Below are 22,534 nucleotides of genomic sequence, written 5' to 3' on the forward strand. Positions count from 1 at the left end.
CTTGGTGTAGAAAAACTCACACGTCTGATGTCAGAACTGTTGTGAGAACAGCAGAAAATAGGAGTCATTGCTTTACTTGTAGACAGCAGCTATTTTAGGCAGTTGGTACTTCCTTCAATCAATCATCTGTACAATCATTCTTTAAATTCTTTACAAAGACTGTTATAAATGGGTGGAGATAGGGTAGTGGCTATAGAGTAAGTCAGAGTAAAGGGAGAGCCTTTTGAGACTTGTTTATTTAGAAGAATTTAAGGTGGAGATGATTTAAACACATTTAAATGCTGATGAGAAAGATGTGGAAGAGAAAAAGAGCATGAGACTAGGAGGGAGCATGTAATTGATAGTGTCAGATTCCCGAGGCTGTGGGAGGACTGAGGGGTTCAGAGGATGGGGGGTGGGGGGGGGCGAGGGGGGATTATCTTTAATCAGGAAACATTGCTCCTCTTTTGGAACATTCTAGTCCTATTTTGCACATCAACACCTTCCTCTTATTTTGCTACATTACTTCAGGCAATTGCCAGCTTCCTTTTCCAACTCTGCTTCCTCTATAGGGCTATAAATGTTGGCAGTTCTTCTAGGCTCAGCCTTAGGCCCTCTTTGTTTCTCACTCTAAACCTTCTTGGTGGATAATCTCATTCATTCCCATGACTTCAACAGCCTAATGACTTTCCAACTTACACTTCCACCCCAGACTTTCAGATCTGTACTTGTATCTGCCTGCTATGAATCACATTACTTTTATATTCAACCTTGTTGGTTCTTTGGTTATCTTTCATTTATATCTGTTTCTTGGTAACTTCACTGTTATGGGCTGAATTGTGTACTTTAAAAATTCTTATGTTGATGTCCCAGCCTCCAGTACCTCAGCATATAGTCATATTTGGAGGTGAGGTCTTTAAAGAGATGACTAAGTTAAAATGAGGCTCTAATCCAATATAACTGATGTTCTTATAAAAATAAGAAGATGGTTACCAGAGTGGAGGTGGGTGTGGGGATGCGTGAAATAAGTGATGGGGATTAAGGAGTGCACTTGTTCTGATGAGCACTGAATGATGTATGGAATTGTTGAATCACTATGTTTTACACCTGAAACTAATATAACACTGTATGTTACCTATACTGGAAGTAAAATCAAATTAAATAAATAAAAAAAAAAACACAGAGGAAGACACACCAGGAGTGCACGTGCACTGAAAAAAGTCCATGTGAAGAGGCAGCAGGTGCTGGCCACCGGCACACCAAAGGGAGAAGCCTGGAACAGATCCTTCCATTATGACCCTCCGAAGGAAACCAACCTGGTTGACACCTTGATCTTGGACTTCCCAGCCTCCAGAGCTGAGAAATTTCTGTTGTTTAAGCCACCCAGTATGGAAGTACATTGTTATGGTAGCCTTGGCAAACTAATAAGCCTAGTCTCTTTACTACTTTAGGCCACCGTCATCTGCATTTCATCTGCATTTCTGGAGCCACTTCCTAATAAGCTATATTCTCTTTTCTAATTTTATTCTCTAAAATAATATCTATGTAATACTCAGAGTAATCTTTTCATGCATATGTGACTATATGACCCACCATCATTCCACCATTCTCCCCATTAACATCACAATAGAGTTCTTCTAGAAAGTCATAGCAAGCTTTGAGATAAAAAATATGAAAACTCACTTAAAGACTCATAGTTTTTGATACCAAAGCATATGATAGAATTTTGTCTAACATGGTATTACTTTATTTGCCACTCTGGAGGGAATACAGGGAAGGATTAGGCACACAGACTCATTAAGCCACGCTGCCCTACATCCCCTGTTCCCTCCCTAACCCTGGGTTTACTGTGATGTCACCCAAGACCAGCTCTGCCATGCATTTGTGATGGCCCCAACTGAAGCAGCTGCAGGTGGCATATTATCAGCTTTGGCTAAAGGCATAGGTTGGGCAATTCCTGACTGGAATGAAAAGAAGATGCTCCAGCTTCTAATTCCACTGCTTATGATGTTCAAGGGACATGTCCTGGAAGAGCCAGGTCTGTGCCAGGCTAACCCAGAGCAGAGGATGGAGAGAGGCCTCCAACCTCTCACCTGGTTCCTGTAGAGTTGATTTAGAGTCCTGAGGGGGTGCTGAGTTAGAGCAAATGGCTCAGGAAATGAGATTACAATTGATTAATCAAAGCAGATGTTTTGGGTTTAGTGGACATGCTATTTAAAATGATCTCCCAGGGTCTGGACCCAGAGTTCTGGAAATGCAGGAAACTTAGAGAAACAATTTAGCAATTGCCTCTGCTTCTCCAGTCTCCATTCCCTTCTTTTTTTTTTTTTTTTTTTTCATTCCCTTCTTTATAAATGTATTAAGGATCTTTCTGGGCCCAACACTCTGTGACAAATAGCAGAGTTGTGGTGGAATAAGGGCCTTATTAATTTAGATCACCTGTATTAAATTATATAGTCTTATAAAGTAGGAGAAGTTTTAGGGCTATTATAGGAGTAAATGAGTTAATGCAGCGCTTTCAAGTATGTTCTGTAAAATCCCTGTCCTATTAGAAGCTGCACAGAAAAAAAGGCTTCATGGTTACATAAGATTTAGAAGTGCTCTATTTAATATTTTTTCTGTAGAGTCACAGTGAATATACACATATTAAAGGTTTTGAGAAATCTCACTGTAAAGAAAATAGTTTAATTTTATTTAATCTGGTATTTCTGAAATGTATCTGGTCACAAGACCATCATTTACCTCCTTACCTATAACATTTTCCTTGGTTGTAACATTTTCCATTTATCCTTTTGAGAATTACCTGTTCCTATGGTTCATTTTTCGTATTTGAGTGGGTGTTATAAACTGGTTTGCAGGACTTTTTAAAATTTTCATGACATGAATTCTTTGTCTCATGTGTGTGCTGCAAAATCTTTTCTCCTGATTCTTTAACACTCTTAAAACTCTATTTTGGGCCAAATGTAAAAATTTTAAATTTATGTAAAAATTTCATCAATATTTTTATTTGATGTGCTAGAAGGACCTTTTCATCCCAGATTATAAACACAATCAGACCTGTAGCATATGAACTCTGAAGTTAGACTGACTGCAATTTATCACATTTCCTTCACACACTTGCTGTGTGGTCTCAGAATAAGTTACAAAACATCTCTGTATTTGTTTTCTTATCTGTAAAATGGCAATATTAGGGTTTTTGTGAAGATTAAATATACATAAAGTTCTGAGAACAGTGCCAGATGCTGAAATGCAAATGCTGAGAATTTGTTACCTGTCATTATTCCAGAATTTGAATTATTTTGCATCTTAAATTAACATTTTCCTCATCCCAGTTAGATAAAGATATTTTCCTATGTTATTTTCTAGTTTTATTTTTCATCTTTTACATTTAGATATGCAATTTGGTTTTAAATTTTATGTACAATAAAAGAGTTCAAGATTAAATTTTTTTTTAAAGGAAGTAGTCTACAAAGGAACCCTCATTTGGCTATCTTCAGATTTCTCAGCAGAAAATCTACAGGCCAGAAGACAGTAGAATGGCATGTTCAAAGTGTTGAAAGATAAAATTTACCAGTCAAGAATACTTTATCCAGTAAGGTATCTTTCAGATATGAAAGAGAAATAAAGCTTTTCTCAAACAATAAAAACAGAGTTTACCACCAATAGATCTGCCTTGCAAGAAATGCTGAAAGGAGTTCTTCAGGCTGAAATGAAAAAAAAAAAAAAAAAAGGTAATCAGTGACATAAAAGCAAGTGTAAGTACACAATACTCTAGCAAAGGTGAAAAATAAACAGAATTAGGAAATTGGAACTCTATATTAGAATGCTGTTAATCAATTATATTATAAAGCTAAAGGAAAAGAGCATTAAAAATAACTATAGCTACTATAATTTCTCAGTGAATTCATAGCATAAAAAAGGTAAAGTGTGACATGAAAAATATAAAAGTGGAGTAAAGTGGAATTTTATAGGCAAATGTTATCAGCATAAAAATAAGTATTTTATATATGAGATGTTTTATATAAGTCACATGGTAACCACAAACTAAAAACCTAAAGTAGAGCCACAAAATATAAAAGGAGAGACTGAACAAATCACCATGGAAAACCACTTTACAAAGGTAGAAACAGAGGGAAAAAGAAACAATGGCGATGCAAAACAGCCTGAAGGTAAATGATATGATGGCAGTAGTATGTGTTTACATGTCAATAGTCACTCTAAATCTAAATGAAATGAATTCACCAATAAAAAGGCAAAGAATGTCTGGATGGATTAAAAGAAAAGTGGGATCCAATTACATGCTGCTTACCGGAAACTTGTTTTAGCTCTAAAGACACAGCTAGTCTCAAAGTAAAGAGATGGAAAAAGATATTTCATGGAAGTAGAAAACAAAAGAAAAGTGAAGGTATCCATACTTACATCAGACAAAGTAGACTTTACACTAAAAAAAAGATAACAAGAGATAACAGAAGGTCATTATATAAATGATTAAAAAGTCAACACATCAAGAAGATATAACAATAGTAAACATATACACACCCAACATTGCAGTACTGGAATATATTAAATACTAATGGATATGAAGAGAGAAATAGACAAAAATATAATAATATTAGGAGACTTCACTACTCCACTGACAACAATGGGTAGGACATCCAGACAAAATCAAAAGAAAACATTGGAATTGAAGCATAATCCAGAACAAATGAACTTAATATATGTATAGACCATTCTATCAAACATCAGCAGAATATTCTTTGGGAATCATAGGGAACATTCTTGCACAATATGGCACAAAGCAAATCTTAGAAGTTTGAAGAACATTGAAATCATATCAACTATCTTTTCTGACCACAATGGAATGAAGTTAGAATGAAGAAGAAGAAAGCTGGAAAATCTATAGATACATGGAAACTACACTTCTGAACCACCAATGGATCAAAGAAGAAATCAAAAGAGACATTTTACAAATATCTCAAAACAAATGAAAATGGAAATGTAATGTATCAAAAATTATGTGATGGAGCAAAAGCAATTGAGAGGAAATTTTATAGTGATAAATGTATATATTAAGAAATTAGAATGATCTCAAATAAACAATCTATATTTATAGTTCAGGGAACTAGAAAAAGAAGAACAAATTAAGCCTACAGTTAGCAGAGGAAGGAAATAATAAAGATCAGAGTGGAAATAAATGAAATAAAAATCAGAAAAACAATACAAAGGGTCAATGAAACTAAAAGTTGGCTTTTTAAAAAAATATTTTATTTTTATTTGAGAGAGAGCACAAGTGGGAGATCTGCAGGCAGGCAAGAGGGAGAAGCAGGCTTTCCATTGAGCAGGGAGCCAGACACATGGGGCCCAATCTTAAAACCTTGGGATCATGACCTGCGCCAAAGGCAAGATGCTTAACTGGCTGAGCCATCCAGGCACCCCTAAAAGTTGGTTTTTTAAAAAGACAAACAAAATATACAAACCTTTAGCTAGACCAAGAAAAAAAATAGAAGACTCAAATAAATAAAATTAGAAATAAAAAAGACATGACAACTTATATTACAAAAATATATAAACTTATAAAAGACTGCTTTAAAAATTATATGATAACAAATTATATAACTTAGAAGAAATGGATATATTCCTAGGACATAAAACCTACCAAACTGAATCATGAAGAAATGGAATATCTGAGCAGACCAATAATGAATAAAAGATTGAATCAGTAATCAAAAGCCAACCAACACAGAGAGGATAAGACTTGACAATTTCAATGGTTCGTTCTACCAAACATTTAAAGAAAAATCAATGTCAGGTCTTTCAAACTCTTCCAAAAAATAGAAGAGGAAGGAATATTCCCAAACTCATTTCACAAGGCCAGCATACTCTAATACCAAAGTCAGATAAGGATGCTATAAAAGAAAAAACTACTGACCAATATTCCTGATGAATATAGATATACAAATTCTCAACAAAATATTAGCAAACCAAATTCAATAGCACATTAAAAGGATCATATACTATGATCAAGTGGCATTTGTCCCTGGGATTAATATGGCACACCACATTAATTGAATGAAATATAAAAATCACATGATCATTTCAATAGATGCAGAAATGGCATTTGACAAAAAAGCCTTTCATGATAAAAATGCTCAACATACTGGGTATTAAAGGACATTACTTCAACATAATGAAGGTGGTATATGACAAACCCATAGCCAAAATTATACTCAATGGAGAAAAATGGAAAGCTTTTCCTCTAAACCCAGGAACAAGACAAAGGTGCCCATTCTCACTTATTCAACAAAGCACTGGAAGCCCTAGCCAGAGCAATCAGGCAAGAAGAAAAAATAAAAGCCATCCAAACTAAAAAGGAAAAAGTGAAATTGTCTTGTTTACAAATGATGTAGTTTTATATATACAAAATATACATACTACACCAAAAAACTAATCAATGAACTCAGTAAAGTTGTAGGATACAAGATCAACATACAGAAATCAGTTGCATTTCTGTAGACCAACAACATTACAGTTGAAAATGAAATAAAGAAAATAAACCCATTTACAATAGCATCAAATAGGAATAAATTTAACCAAAAATATCAAAGATCTCAACAATGGAAACTATGACTTGGATGAAAAACAGAAAAACAACTGAAGAAGACACAAACAAATGGAAAAATATCCCAAGTTTAAGATTAAAGACTTAAACATAAAAACTGAAATCATAAAACTCCTAGAAAAAAAACAAAGGGAAAAAGTTGAATACTACTTATAACCATCTATGGTATCAACACAATCTCTATCAAAATTCCAACAATATTTTTCTCAGAAAAGAAAAAAAACCTTAAAATTTGTATAGAATCACCAAAGACCCTGAATAGCCTGGGATCCCTGGGTGGCGCAGCGGTTTGGCGCCTGCCTTTGGCCCAGGGCGCGATCCTGGAGACCGGGGATCGAATCCCACATCGGGCTCCTGGTGCATGGAGCCTGCTTCTCCCTCTGCCTGTGTCTCTGCCTCTCTTTCTCTCTGTGTGACTATCATAAATAAATAAAAACTTTAAAAAAAAATTTAAAAAAAAAAAAAAAAAAGACCCTGAATAGCCAAAGTAATTCTGAGAAAGAACAAACCTGGAGGCATCACACAAAGCTATAGTGAATAAAATCAGACACAAAGACCAATGGAAACAAATTGACAGAAATAAACCCTCACATACACGGTCAATTACTATTTGACAAGGAGCCAAGAATACTCAGTGGAGGAAAAAAGTGTTCCATAAACAGTTCTGGGAAAACTGGTTAGTCACATGAATGAAGTGGGATCCCTGTCTTATACCACACATCAAAATTAACTTGAAGTGGATTAAAGACTTAAACATAAAAACTGAAATCATAAAACTAGAAAAAAGCTCTAGAAAAAAGCAAAGGGAAAAATTTCCTTGACATTGTTATTGTTTTGGCAACAATTTTTTGGTCATGACATGAAAAATACAAGCAATAAAAGGTAAAATTAATGAGAGGAGCTACATCAAACTAAAAAGTTGCACAACAAATGAAAAAGTCAACAAACCAAATTGTAGTCTACTAAATGGGAGAAAGTATTTGCAAACCATATTTTGATAAGGGCTTAATATCCAAAATATATGAAGAACTCATACAATTTCATAGCCAAACTTTCTTTAGATTAAAAAATGCAACTGAATAGTCATTTTCCCAAAGAAGACATACAAATGTCCAACAGATAGCTGATACACTGGCATCACTAATCATCAGGAAAATGCAAATCAAAAACACAATGAGACATCATCTCACACCTACTAGAATAGCTTTTATCAAAAAGATAAGAGATAACAAGTATTGACAAGGATGTAGAAAAAAAGGAACCCTTGCGCACTGTTGGTAGGAACATAATTTGGTGCAGCCATTATGGAAAACAGAATGAGGTTTCCTTAAAAAATTGAGAGTAAAATTGCTATATGATCCTGCAATCCCACTTCTGGGTATATATCCAAAAAAAAAAAAAAAAAAAAAAAGGAAAACAGGATCTCAAAGAGATATCTGTATTCCTGCATTCATTTAGGCATTATTCACAATAACCAAGATATTGAAACAACCGAAGTGTTTGTCAATGGATGAATGGATAAAGATGTGACATATATATATATATATATATATATATGAATATTATTCATTCATAGGAAAGAAAGAAATTCTGCCATTTACAACAACATCAATGGATCCCTGACGGAATTATGCAAAGTGAAATAAGTCAGACAGAGAAGGACAAATGCTGTATGACCTCACTTAAATTTGGAATCTGGAAAAAAAAAAAAAAAAAAAAAAACACCAAACAACTAAGAGCAGAATAATGGTTATCAAGGGGCCAGGGGTGCAAGAAATGGGGAAAATTTGGTCAAAAGATACAAATTTCCAGTTAGAAGATGAATAAATTCTGGGGACCTAATGTATATAATATGATCATAATTAATAATACTGCACTATATACTTGAAAGTTGCTAAGGGAGTAGATCCTCAATGTTCTTATGACAACAAAAGAAATAGTAATAATGGGATGCTGTGGAGAGGTTAGTTAATGCTATGGTGGTAATCATTCTGCATTATATAAGAGTATCAAATCATTCTGTTGTCCATCTTAAACTATCATACTGTTGTATGTCAGTTACATCTTAATCTGGAAAACAAAATTATCCTTGGTAGAAAGTAGTAGACAAATACTACAGAAAGGAAGGAGCTTTTTTCCTTGTTCTGTCTGGCACACTTTGCTTACTTCTCCTAATCCTAAAATATGATTGTTGCAGGGAGAGGACATCCAGAGGTGTTTGGCTCCAGCCTCTATAAGCTTGAGCCTTGTCCTCTACTTAGTGACTTCTTGTTATATAAATGGCTCCAACATGGTTTCTGTCTACTAAACCATAGATTGTTTACTACTTCATAGCAGGATGATTGATACCCATTAGCTCAAAACCTGCCAGGGCCAAACTTAATTTTTTACATACCCATTTGGTTTCAACAAGGCCCAACCTAGCAGTTTTTAGATATGTAGAGCCTGCCTGTTTTGCAAACCTCATGAAATTGTACCCAATATCTGCTAGGCATATATAAGATAAAGCTTGGGTTATAAACACACCATTGCTGCCCTTAATTGCTCTCTGACTCAGAGACTCCCATTTCTGTTGTGGAACAACATTACCTAGATGTTAAATCCCTTCTGGGATCTCTTACCCCTGAGAGCTCCCTTGTTCTCCTTCCCTTTTGTATGGTGGCCTCCAGACCTTAGTTCCTATGTAGTCTTCTGCCATTAAAAGGCTTCTGGGGACACCTAACTCTGGGAAATGAACAAGAGGTAGTTGAAGAGGAAGTGGGCAGGGGGTTGGGGTGACTGGGTGATGGGCAATGAGGGGGGCACTTGGTGGGATGAGCACTGGGTGTTATGCTATATGTTGGCAAATTGAACTCCAATAAAAATAAATAATAAAATAATAAAATAAAATAAAATAAAATAAAATAAAATAAAATAAAATAAAATAAAATAAAAGGCTTCTGGGGGTAAAACTATTCAAATAAAGGTTGTGTGTGCTACTGCCACCTTGTGGTCATATCTTTTTCTTTGATCAGTCCCCCAAATTCTTCCAATCTCCTACACCTCCTTGCTGCAGCAGTCCCAACACAGACACGGACACCCCAGGCCTTGTGCACTCTGGCTAATGACCAGGCTTTTGACACTTGGGCTCCCTCCTGCTCACCTCCACCTATTTACCAGGAAGTGTTACAGCCTCAGTCCAGCTGTACTTCAAAGGGGTGTTTCCTGCTTATGTAGCAATAGGGACTAGCAAAGTTCTCTTTTCCTTTGCGCCGCAAATACACATTATCTAGTGATTTCTGAGCCTGAGCCTTGGGAAGGGGCTCCCCTGCCAAGTTCAGTCCTCCCCCTAACCTTAGAGCATTCTTGGAGTCCTCTTGACCCCTTGTAGTTATTCCTTTGTTAGTTTATAATTCTTGATATTAACTTTCCCTATTCAAATTCTGCATGGTTGCTGTCTCCTGAATGGATCCTACTGATCTTTGGCCCTTTCGCGTTGCCACCCCAGCCCCTTTATAGCTCCTGATGGATCTCCACCCCAACTTCTCCAGGTTTCACAGCAGTTTTTGAATGTGAAGGACAAACCTTAAAGGAAGTGTGTTTTGCTGATATTTTCTGAGTCCTGTCCCCTCTGCTCCTGCTCATTTATTTCACTCAGCTCCAACACCAGGATAAACTTGGAAGATGCTGGGAATACCGGATAAGAAGGACTTCTCAGTGCTCCTTGTGTACAAATGGCTCTTTCATTTCTCTTTCAGACAAAGTTCAATGTGGCCACCGACCTGCCTTTTCAAACTCATCATCGTTAAAATTTCGTGAACTGTTTGAAGTCCAGGAAGGTGAGTTCCCATGGCAAGTGAGTATCCAGATGTCACGGAAACACCTCTGTGGAGGCTCAATCATACATCCGTGGTGGGTTTTGACAGCTGCACATTGCTTCCCAAGAATCCTGTAAGTTTCTGAAGCATTGTCTTAATTTACATAAAATCTCCTCAACATTTTGTCTTGGCCGGGTAGCTTAATGGGTTAGTGCACAAGGCTTATGAAGCCGTGGGCTCTATACCCAGTTTGTTCCCATTGGCTTTTTACCAAAAAGTCTCTTCTTTACACCCACTTTTTCCTTTTAAATGAACCATATCCTAAGGTTGGCTGCTAGTTGTGACTTTGCACCCAGTATTGGAAAATCAGTATGTCTTCCATTCTCTTGCCTGCCACATGTGTAGACAACACATTGTATTTGTTTATTGTACACATACTCACTGAACACCTGCCATGTGCTGTTCTAAGTGCTGGTGATACAGGAGTCAACAATACTGTCAAAATTTCTGTTGTTAAGGAATTCACATTTTATTCTCTTAGATGGATTCATTCCACTTCCTTCGGGTCAAAGAAATCTCCCTGGGCTGATGATTCACTAGCTCAGACATTTGCCTGTATCTGCACCTCTGATCTCTGCCACTCTGATTTCTAGCCACTCTCTAGGCCACTGTACATTCACTTCTTTGGATTTCTCAGTATTCAGTTGTAAACTCTACTGTTTACCAATGTGTCTATAAATGTGAAATGCAGTGTAACTATTATTATAGTTTGGAGTTATTATATTAATTTTTTAGGTTAGAAATGACATTGGAAAATGTTACTGTGGTCATGGGAATCAGAAGATTCAGCGATGTCCACTTGGAGAGAAAACAAGTGCAGAAGATAATTATTCACAAAGATTATACACCATCCCACCTTGACAGTGATCTTTCCTTGCTCCTGCTTGCTACACCAGTACAATTCAATAACTTCAAAATGCCCATCTGTCTTCAGAAGGAGGAAAGTATCTGGGACCGGTGTTGGATGGCAGAGTGGGTGGCAGCTTATGAGTATGGTATGTGCTTTCCCTTCAAAATCCATAGAAAGTTCACATTTAGGTTTCCCTGAGCTAGACAGCATGATGCTTTGGAAGACTCAGGTCTGAATTTTGCCCTCAGTACTATAGCTGTGTGATCTTGAGCTAGTTACTTCACCTTACTCACCCTCACCTTTTCTTACCTGTAGAATGACAGCAGTTTCCCTCGAATCAGCTGTGTGGATTAAATTAAATGCAATTATACTTGTAAAGTCCCTAGTGAAATCCTGGAATACAGAAGAATCTCAAAATATGAGAGTGATAATTTTTTGGGAGCCCAGAAGTACTGTAGAAAGCAAGTTTGGATTCTTCCTTCATGGATTGTTTTATGATGCACATCTCCCCAATGAGGTGCATCTTGCTCTCTGTTTAACATTTGATGAAGTCCAAAATAACTGAACCAGTGATTTTCCAACCAAGTTTTGTCATCAGTGACTCAACTCCTTTCCCAGGGCAAAAGTCTGGCCAGACAGAGAGAACTTCTGGAAAGATGGGAGTGGGATGGGGACACCAGAAGGTCCTCTAAGCAGTACAATTATTTCCTTTCCACAAGCTGGCAATTATAGGTGTGTCATTTTCCTGGTTTCTCTACTGGCCTAGGATACTGGACAACACTAATTCAGAAGTTGGGTTATCCTGAACCTCTGCACAGGGACCAAGGATGTCTGTGGAGAGATAGTAGGGCCATGGTGGAAGCTCATTTTAGGTTAACTTGGCAGAGGCTACTGCTGGGGGTTTTGTAGGCTGCTTCCAGAAGAATTAGTTTCCCAAAGGGAAAACATGTAACAGAAATGAAGGAACCACTTATTGCAGATCCTGAAGAGGGGATTGAATGGGGCATTACATTAGGTCACCTCTAAGGCCTTTCTACCCTGTAAGTCTATGATTTGCTAAGTGTTTGCATCATTCTGTGGCTTCCACCCTGATCATTTGTGGGCTAGTCACTTTCAGTAGTTGATACAGCACACATTCTCACACTAGCTTCCTCATTTCCCAGACCAACATGACAACTTAAACATGTACCTGCAGAAGCTGAGATTGATGCAGATTAGTTGGAGAGAATGCAGCAAGAGGGTAGACCAACTCTCTAGGAACATGGTTTGTGCTTGGAAAGAACCAGGGACCAAAGGCGATTGCCAGGTACTCAGCCCCTGCCTTGGCCCTATCCTCTACATGCCCCACCACTTTCTAGGTTCTCAGGACAGAACCCAGGAGTAAGGCCCCTAGCCCATGCCACTAGGACCCTCTCATCCTGCCCTTTCTAGAGCTACTGTTGATTCCTTGTAGACTGTACCTTCTTTATTCTCTCATTCTCAGGGAGACAGTGGGGCACCTATGGTCTGTACTATCCATGGAACCCAGAAGCTCTTCCAAGTGGGTGTCTTCAGTTGGGGCATAAGATCTGGCTTCAGGGGGAGGCCTGGTATGTTTGTGTCTGTGGCTCAATTTATTCCATGGATCCAAGAGGAGACGGAAAAAGAAGGGAAAGCCTACATCATCTCAGGAGTCTGGAGAAGCTCCCTGCTTCACGTTCCGTGGTACCCCTTATTATTGGGCTTGGGGTTCTCAAATGTTGCTATCTACCATGTTTACTAGTGATAAATCAAATCACTAAGCTTTAGACTTACCCTTACTTCTCCTCCTCCTCCTCCTTTCTTCCCTCTCATTTTACACAAGCATCTATGAAGCATTGACTATGAGTTAGCTTCTATGCTAAACCATGGAAGACAGATGTGGATTAATCTCCCAAATATTGCAAATCTATGAAGGAAGGCCAAATACAGCACTATAAAGATATAAAAGCAGTATATTGGGGATCCCAGAATAAAGATGACCTCCAAAAAGATCAAAGAAGACTTCGGACAATCTTGGAAACCCAACCTTGAGAAGTCACTTTGGTTTCTTTATCTATAAGTAAGGAGATTTGATTAGATGAACCTCAAGGTCTTTCATCACTCTGACATTTTGTGTTATTGAGTAACTTCTTTTACTTCTTTCATGGAACATAGTATTACCTCAATAGCTACCAGCTTTAATTTCATCATTTCAGTGCTTTACATAGATTCACACACAGGGAGCTCCCCATCTGAGGTACAAATGCTTTCATCTACTGGGCTATTCATGAAGGAAAGTCTATGGTAGAATTAGGATTAGGGGTTTCTTGTCCTGTTTAGAGTTGAAAGTGGGGTGATTATTACTTTGGACTTAGAAACCATACCTTTCTTTCCCTCCCCTTAATATATCCAAATAAGAAGTAAGCATAATGGTGTGGTGTGGCTTGGAGGAATCAGCAAAATCTGCCCTTTCCATAGACATGGGTAACTGAATATGGGCCACTGTTGAGTGGCCAAAGTCATTATTCATAAAATGAGAATGAATAAAAATTCAAGGACAAGAAGCCAGTAGGTCCTTCTTTCAGAGAGGAAACAGAATAGCTTGTGTTGCCAGACAAAAATACAAAAGATAAGAATTTATTTTTAGAAAATTGTGAGACAATGTTTAAAAATCAGTGCTATAAAGTGCAGTCAGGGACTAGTGGTAGAATCTTTTCTAAGTCCTTTCTTGGTTACATCTACTTGGCATGGACAGGATCAGAATTAGAAGATGCAAAGAAGAGAGTCAACCCCATTCAGACACATAGGAGTCCATAAAGAAAAAATATTCATTTATTCAGATATCTTGTGAATACTGAATGTGCATCAGGCATTGTAAAAATACAGGGATATAAATCTGTAAGGTTCATGTCTTCAAATATGTATGAACTACATTTATGTAGCCACATCCAAATTTATGAGTCTTTTCAAAGGGTCTCATAGTGATTAGTTTCATTGGATATTATTTTACTGACCATAGTAGAATTCTCCATCAAAACAGAAAAAATTACATGTGTGAGGGAGAGAGAATTAGAGTTTTATTTAAGAAATTGGTTCATGCAATTATGGAAGCTGGTAAGTCTGAAACCTGCATGGGAGCCCAGCAGACTGGAAACCCAGAGAAGGATTGATGTTGCAGTCTGGAGTCTGAGGACAATCTGGAGAAATAATTCCTCCCTCCATAGGGGACCTAAGTATTTTCTCTTAACTGATTAGATGAGTTCCACCCATATTATGGAAGGTAATCTGCTTTATTTGAAGACTACTGATTTCAATGTTAATTATATCTTAAAAACAAAACAAAACAAAACCTTCATGTCAACATCTAGACTGGTATTTGACCAAACAACTAGATACTCAATCTAGACAAGATGACAGATAAAACTGACAATCACACTGATGCAGTGCCATCTCTTAGAACTGATAAGAATAACGTAAAATACAGGCTAGTCCTTTTGGACTTTAACAAAATATAACACACACCAAACATTAAATGATAATAAGAGGGAAAGGGAAATGCCCCTATGCCACAAAACCATCACACTTCTTGATGCCCGTTATCCTTCAGATGGAGAGACTTCTGGGTTCTTTTCTCTCATATCACTGGGAGATACTTCCCTGTTTTCTTTCTAGACTTCTCAGGCTATTCTGCTTTCCCTGGCAAGTCCTTGGGGTTTGTTTCACTAGCAGGTTACTCTAAATTCTGCTCCTTATATGTTAGGACCATGTTTCAAATGTGCACTAGAATTACCTGGATGCTGGTAAAAATGCAGATGCCTGGACCTTATCTCAGGCTTACAAAATTAGGAGCTCTAGGGATGAGGCCCAAAGCATTTGCAGTAGAAGCTCTCTAGGTCATTCTTTTAAATCTTTTAAGTTTAAGTTTTAACAGCTTTGTATGTATAATAAATTGTACATTTTGAAGTATAGAATTAGGTAAATTTTGACATATGTAGACACTGATGAAATGATCACCACAATCAAGAGAATGAATGTACCTATTAACCCAAAGGTTTCCTCATGACTTTTGAAGCACAAGTTTTAGTTTTCATGATGCCCAATTTGCCAATGTTTTCTTTTGGTTTTGTAACTAAGAAATCTTTGCCTAACTCAAAGTCACAAAAACTTTTTTTTTTTTTTTTTTTTTTTTTTTTTTTTTTTACTTTTACATTGAAAAAAATAAGACTTTTTGGGTATTGAAAGAGTTTTTTATTGAAGTATAATTAGCACATAGTGTGACATTACTTTCAAATGTACAATATAATGATTCAATAATTTTATACATTATTCAGTGTTCATCAAGATAAGTGTACTCTTGGTCTCCTTTATTTCACCCATCCCTCCACCACTTCCCTTCTGGCAACCACCAGTTAATAGACTTTTTTGAGTAGGTACGGAAAAATTGAGCAAAAAGTAAAGAGTTCCCAAACACCCTCACTCCCTCCCAAGTTCCCCTATTTTTAACATTTTGCATTGATATGGTAAATTTATTGTAATTAATAATTCAATAGTGGTACATTATTTATTTTTATTTTTTTTATTTTTTATTGGTGTTCAATTTACTAACATACAGAATAACACCCAGTGCCCGTCACCCATTCACTCCCACCCCCCGCCCTCCTCCCCTTCTACCACCCCTAGTTCGTTTCCCAGAGTTAGCAGTCTTTACGTTCTGTCTCCCTTTCTGATATTTCCCACACGTTTCTTCTCCCTTCCCTTATATTCCCTTTCACTATTATTTATATCCCCCAAATGAATGAGAACATATACTGTTTGTCCTTGTCCGACTGACTTACTTCACTCAGCATAATACCCTCCAGTTCCATCCACATTGAAGCAAATGGTGGGTATTTGTCATTTCTAATAGCTGAGTAATATTCCATTGTATACATAAACCACATCTTCTTTATCCATTCATCTTTCGTTGGACACCGAGGCTCCTTCCACAGTTTGGCTATCGTGGCCATTGCTGCTATAAACATCGGGGTGCAGGTGTCCCGGCGTTTCATTGCATTTGTATCTTTGGGGTAAATCCCCAACAGTGCAATTGCTGGGTCGTAGGGCAGGTATATTTTTAACTCTTTGAGGAACCTCCACACAGTTTTCCAGAGTGGCTGCACCAGTTCACATTCCCACCAACAGTGTAAGAGGGTTCCCTTTTCTCCGCATCCTCTCCAACATTTGTTGTTTCCTGCCTTGTTAATTTTCCCCATTCTCACTGGTGTGAGGTGGTATCTCATTGTAGTTTTGATTTGTATTTCCCTGATGGCAAGTGATGCAGAGCATTTTCTCATATGCATGTTGGCCATGTCTATGTCTTCCTCTGTGAGATTTCTGTTCATGTCTTTTGCCCATTTCATGATTGGATTGTTTGTTTCTTTGGTGTTGAGTTTAATAAGTTCTTTATAGATCTTGGAAACTAGCCCTTTATCTGATATGTCATTTGCAAATATCTTCTCCCATTCTGTAGGTTGTCTTTTAGTTTTGTTGACTGTATCCTTTGCTGTGCAAAAGCTTCTTATCTTGATGAAGTCCCAATAGTTCATTTTTGCTTTTGTTTCTTTTGCCTTCGTGGATGTATCTTGCAAGAAGTTACTATGGCCGAGTTCAAAAAGGGTGTTGCCTGTGTTCTTCTCTAGGATTTTGATGGAATCTTGTCTCACATTTAGATCTTTCATCCATTTTGAGTTTATCTTTGTGTATGGTGAAAGAGAGTGGTCTAGTTTCATTCTTCTGCATGTGGATGTCCAATTTTCCCAGCACCATTTATTGAAGAGACTGTCTTTCTTCCAATGGATAGTCTTTCCTCCTTTATCGAATATTAGTTGCCCATAAAGTTCAGGGTCCACTTCTGGATTCTCTATTCTGTTCCACTGATCTATGTGTCTGTTTTTGTGCCAGTACCACACTGTCTTGATGACCACAGCTTTGTAGTACAACCTGAAATCTGGCATTGTGATGCCCCCAGATATGGTTTTCTTTTTTAAAATTCCCCTGGCTATTCGGGGTCTTTTCTGATTCCACACAAATCTTAAAATAATTTGTTCTAACTCTCTGAAGAAAGTCCATGGTATTTTGATAGGGATTGCATTAAACGTGTATATTGCCCTGGGTAACATTGACATTTTCACAATATTAATTCTGCCAATCCATGAGCATGGAATATTTTTCCATCTCTTTGTGTCTTCCTCAATTTCTTTCAGAAGTGTTCTATAGTTTTCAGGGTATAGATCCTTTACATCTTTGGTTAGGTTTATTCCTAGGTATCTTATGCTTTTGGGTGCAATTGTAAATGGGATTGACTCCTTAATTTCTCTTTCTTCAGTCTCATTGTTAGTGTATAGAAATGCCACAGACTTCTGGGCATTGATTTTGTATCCTGCCACGCTACCGAATTGCTGTATGAGTTCTAGCAATCTTGGGGTGGAGACTTTTGGGTTTTCTATGTAGAGTATCATGTCATCGGCGAAGAGGGAGAGTTTGACTTCTTCTTTGCCAATTTGAATGCCTTTAATGTCTTTTTGTTGTCTGATTGCTGAGGCTAGGACTTCCAGTACTATGTTGAATAGCAGTGGTGAGAGTGGACATCCCTGTCTTATTCCTGATCTTAGGGGAAAGGCTCCTAGTGCTTCCCCATTGAGAATGATATTTGCTGTGGGCTTTTCATAGATGGCTTTTAAGATGTCGAGGAATGTTCCCTCTATCCCTACACTCTGAAGAGTTTTGATCAGGAATGGATGCTGTATTTTGTCAAATGCTTTCTCTGCATCCAATGAGAGGATCATATGGTTCTTGGTTTTTCTCTTGCTGATATGATGAATCACATTGATTGTTTTACGGGTGTTGAACCAGCCTTGTGTCCCAGGGATAAATCCTACTTGGTCATGGTGAATAATTTTCTTAATGTACTGTTGGATCCTATTGGCCAGTATCTTGTTGAGAATTTTTGCATCCATGTTCATCAGGGATATTGGTCTGTAATTCTCCTTTTTGGTGGGGTCTTTGTCTGGCTTTGGAATTAAGGTGATGCTGGCTTCATAGAACGAATTTGGAAGTACTCCATCTCTTTCTATCTTTCCAAACAGCTTTAGGAGAATAGGTATGATTTTTTCTTTAAACGTTTGATAAAATTCCCCTGGGAAGCCATCTGGCCCTGGACTCTTGTGTCTTGGGAGGTTTTTGATGACTGCTTCAATTTCCTCCCTGGTTATTGGCCTGTTCAGGTTTTCTATTTCTTCCTGTTCCAGTTTTGGTAGTTTGTGGCTTTCCAGGAATGCGTCCATTTCTTCTAGATTGCCTAATTTATTGGCGTATAGCTGTTCATAATATGTTTTTAAAATCGTTTGTATTTCCTTGGTGTTGGTAGTGATCTCTCCTTTCTCATTCATGATTTTATTAATTTGAGTCTTCTCTCTCTTCTTTTTAATAAGGCTGGCTAATGGTTTATCTATCTTATTAATTCTTTCAAAGAACCAACTCCTGGTTCTGTTGATCTGTTCCACAGTTCTTCTGGTCTCGATTTCGTTGAGTTCTGCTCGAATCTTTATTAACTCCCTTCTTCTCTTGGGTGTAGGATCTATTTGCTGTTTTTTCTCTAGCTCCTTTATGTGTAAGGTTAGCTTTTGTATTTGAGTTCTTTCCAGTTTTTGAATGGATGCTTGTATTGCGATGTATTTCCCCCTTAGGACTGCTTTTGCTGCATCCCAAAGATTTTGAATGGTTGTATCTTCATTCTCATTAGTTTCCATGAATCTTTTTAATTCTTCCTTAATTTCCTGGTTGACCCTTTTATCTTTTAGCAGGATGGTCCTTAACCTCCACGTGTTTGAGGTCCTTCCAAACTTCTTGTTGTGATTTAGTTCTAATTTCAAGGCGTTATGGTCCGAGAATATGCAGGGGACAATCCCAATCTTTTGGTATTGGTTCAGACCCGATTTGTGACCCAATATGTGGTCTATTCTGGAGAAAGTTCCATGTGCGCTTGAGAAGAATGTGTATTCAGTTGAGTTTGGATGTAAAGTTCTGTAGATATCTGTGAAATCCATCTGGTCCAGTGTATCATTTAAAGCTCTCGTTTCTTTGGAGATGTTGTGCTTAGAAGACCTATCGAGTATAGAAAGAGCTAGATTGAAGTCACCAAGTATAAGTGTATTATTATCTAAGTATTTCTTCACTTTGGTTAATAATTGATTTATATATTTGGCAGCTCCCACATTCGGAGCATATATATTGAGGATTGTTAAGTCCTCTTGTTGAATAGATCCTTTAAGTATGATATAGTGTCCCTCTTCATGTCTCACTACAGTCTTTGGGGTAAATTTTAGTTTATCTGATATAAGGATGGCTACCCCTGCTTTCTTTTGAGGACCATTCGAATGGTAAATGGTTCTCCAACCTTTTATTTTCAGGCTGTAGGTGTCCTTCTGTCTAAAATGAGTCTCTTGTAGACAGCAAATAGATGGGTCCTGCTTTTTTATCCAGTCTGAAACCCTGCGCCTTTTGATGGGGTCATTAAGCCCGTTCACATTCAGAGTTACTATTGAGAGATATGAGTTTAGTGTCATCATGATATCTATTCAGTCTTTGTTTTTGTGGACTGTTCCACTGAACTTCTTCTTAAAGGGGAATTTTAAGAGTCCCCCTTAAAATTTCTTGCAGAGCTGGTTTGGAGGTCACATATTCTTTTAGTTGCTGCCTGTCTTGGAAGCTCTTTATCTCTCCTTCCATTTTGAATGAGAGCCTTGCTGGATAAAGTATTCTTGGTTGCATGTTCTTCTCATTTAGGACCCTGAAAATATCCTGCCAGCCCTCTCTGGCCTGCCAGGTCTCTGTGGAGAGGTCTGCTGTTACCCTAATACTCCTCCCCATAAAAGTCAGGGATTTCTTGTCTCTTGCTGCTTTAAGGATCTTCTCCTTATCTTTGGAATTTGCAAGCTTCACAATTAAATGTCGAGGTGTTGAACGGTTTTTATTGATTTTAGTGGGGGGATCTCTATTTCCTGGATCTGAATGCCTGTTTCCCTTCCCAGATTAGGAAAGTTTTCAGCTAGAATTTGTTCAAATACATATTCTGGCCCTCTGTCCCTTTCGGCGCCCTCGGGAACCCCAATTAAACGTAGGTTTATCTTCCTCAGGCTGTCGTTTATTTCCCTTAATCTATCTTCATGGTCTTTTAATTGTTTGTCTCTTTTTTCCTCAGTTTCCCTCTTTGCTATCAACTTGTCTTCTATGTCACTCACTCGTTCTTCCACCTCGTTAACCCTCGTCGTTAGTACTTCTAGTTTGGATTGCATCTCATTCAATTGATTTTTAATTTCTGCCTGATTAGCTCTAAATTCTGCAGTCATGAAGTCTCTTGAGTCCTTTATACTTTTTTCTAGAGCCACCAGTAGCTGTATAATAGTGCTTCTGAATTGGCTTTCTGACATTGAATTGTAATCCAGATTTTGTAACTCTGTGGGAGAGCGGACTGTTTCTGATTCTTTCTTTTGAGGTGAGGTTTTCCTTCTAGTCATTTTGCTCAGTGCAGAGTGGCCAAAAGCAAGTTGTATTGGGAAAAAGAGAAAAAGAGAGGAGAGAAAGAAGGAAAGAAAAGAGAAAGAGAAAAAAAAGGGAAGAAAAAAACGAAAAAAAAAGAAGAAAAAGAGAAAGAAAAAGAAAGGAGAAAAAAAGGGGGTGGGGGAAGGAAACAAATCAAAAAGCAAAACAAAACAAAAACAAAAACAAAAAAAAAAAAAAAAAAAAAAAAGAAAGAACCACCGGGGAGTATCTTCTGATTCTGTGTACTTTAAGTCCCTTGGCTTCTCCTGGAAGTTGTCCGTCTAGCTGGTCTTCTGCGGGAGGGGCCTGCTGTGCTGATTTTCAGGTGTTAGCAGTTGGGGGAGCTGCTCTGCCCCTGCCTGGTGCAGGGGTCAGTGGGGGTTGTTTGCCCCGTGAGGCCGCAGGAGGAACAGCCCCAGTGGCGGGGCAGCTCTGGAAACCTGGATTCAGCTCCGGCAGGAACTCCGTCTGCAGGGCCTGGAGGCTCCGGGGCGGGGCCGCTGATCTGCTCAGCTGGGGCAGGAGCGTCCTCGCTGTCCTGGGCCCTCCCGGCCTCTGCCTGTCCCGGGGGAGGCCGGATCCTGGGCTGTGTCCCGGCGCCCTGTGCTCCGGAGCCTGCGCTGTTGGATTCGCGCTCCCGGGCCGCGCAGCCCCCTCCGCGGAGCTGCCGCCCAAGCCCCTCCGAGCTGCTCCTGGAACCGCGCAGGCCCCTCTGCACGGAGCCTCTTCCTCTGCCCGAGCCCCTCCGAGCTGCTCCCGCCCCGCAGCCCCCTCCGCGGAGCCGCCGCCCGAGCCCCCTGAGCTGCTCCGGGTCCCGCCGTGCGCGCTGCAGCCCTTAGGGAGCTCGGCGCACTCTCCCGGGGCGCAGTTGCTCTGTTACTGTCCCAGGGAACCCGCGGGCATCCCCGCCCTCCTGGGTCCTGCTCCAGCTCCCTGCGAGCCCCTTTCCCCCGGGAAGGTCGGTGCAGCTCCTGCGTCTCCGGGACGGGGCTCTCCTGTCCTGGGGACACTCGCCCCGGCCTCAGCCCGGCTCCTCGCGGGCCCCTCCCCCTTGGAGGCCTTTGTTCCTTTATTTCTTTTTCCCCGTCTTCCTACCTTGATAGAAGCGCGAACTCTTCTCACTGTAGCATTCCAGGTGTTCTCTCTTTAAATCTCGGGCCGAATTCATAGATTTTCAGGATGATTGGAAGGTTTTCTAGGTAGTTTGGTGGAGACAGGTGATTTGGGGACCCTACTCTTCCACCATCTTGCTCCTCCCCCCAATAGTGGTACATTATTAACTGAAGTTGATACTTTGCAGTTCATTCTTTATGTGGCACATTCTAGGGTTTTCAACAAACGTATAACAACATGTCTACCATTACAAAACAGTTTCATTGCTTTAAAAAATTACCGGTGCTCCTCCTTCTACCCATAAACTCCTGGCAACTACTGATCTTTTTACTGCTTACATAGTTTTGCCTTTTGTAGAATGACATAGAGTTGGAATCATATAGTATGTAGATTTTTTCAGATTGGCTTCTTTTTAGGTTGGCTTGTTTTAAAGTGCATTTAAGTTTCCTCAATGTCTTTTCTTGCCTTGATAGCTCATTTCTTTTTATTGCTGAAAAATTATCTGGATGTGTTGTAGTTTAGTTATCCATTCACCTA

At 38.7% G+C, this 22,534-nt stretch overlaps 1 protein-coding gene across 2 annotated transcripts; it reads left to right on the plus strand.

The window, feature by feature from the left end:
* The first annotated feature begins 1,879 nt into the window (after positions 1-1,879).
* Positions 1,880-13,329, plus strand: LOC102151341 (serine protease-like protein 51). 2 transcript variants are annotated; one of them, XM_038573672.1, is made up of 5 exons: positions 1,880-2,017; positions 10,336-10,416; positions 11,196-11,450; positions 12,469-12,611; positions 12,789-13,329. In XM_038573672.1, exons 1-5 carry the CDS (start codon positions 1,957-1,959, stop codon positions 13,065-13,067), a joined length of 819 nt encoding a protein of 272 aa, XP_038429600.1. In that variant the 5' UTR covers positions 1,880-1,956; the 3' UTR covers positions 13,068-13,329. The 2 variants fall into 2 exon arrangements, with proteins under 2 accessions (XP_038429600.1, XP_038429599.1); XM_038573671.1 differs by having other exon boundaries at positions 10,336-10,528; positions 11,191-11,450; positions 12,789-13,326.
* The last annotated feature ends 9,205 nt before the right edge of the window (positions 13,330-22,534 follow it).

Source organism: Canis lupus, chromosome 25, assembly GCF_011100685.1.
Source record: "Canis lupus familiaris isolate Mischka breed German Shepherd chromosome 25, alternate assembly UU_Cfam_GSD_1.0, whole genome shotgun sequence".
Lineage (NCBI taxonomy): Eukaryota > Metazoa > Chordata > Mammalia > Carnivora > Canidae > Canis > Canis lupus.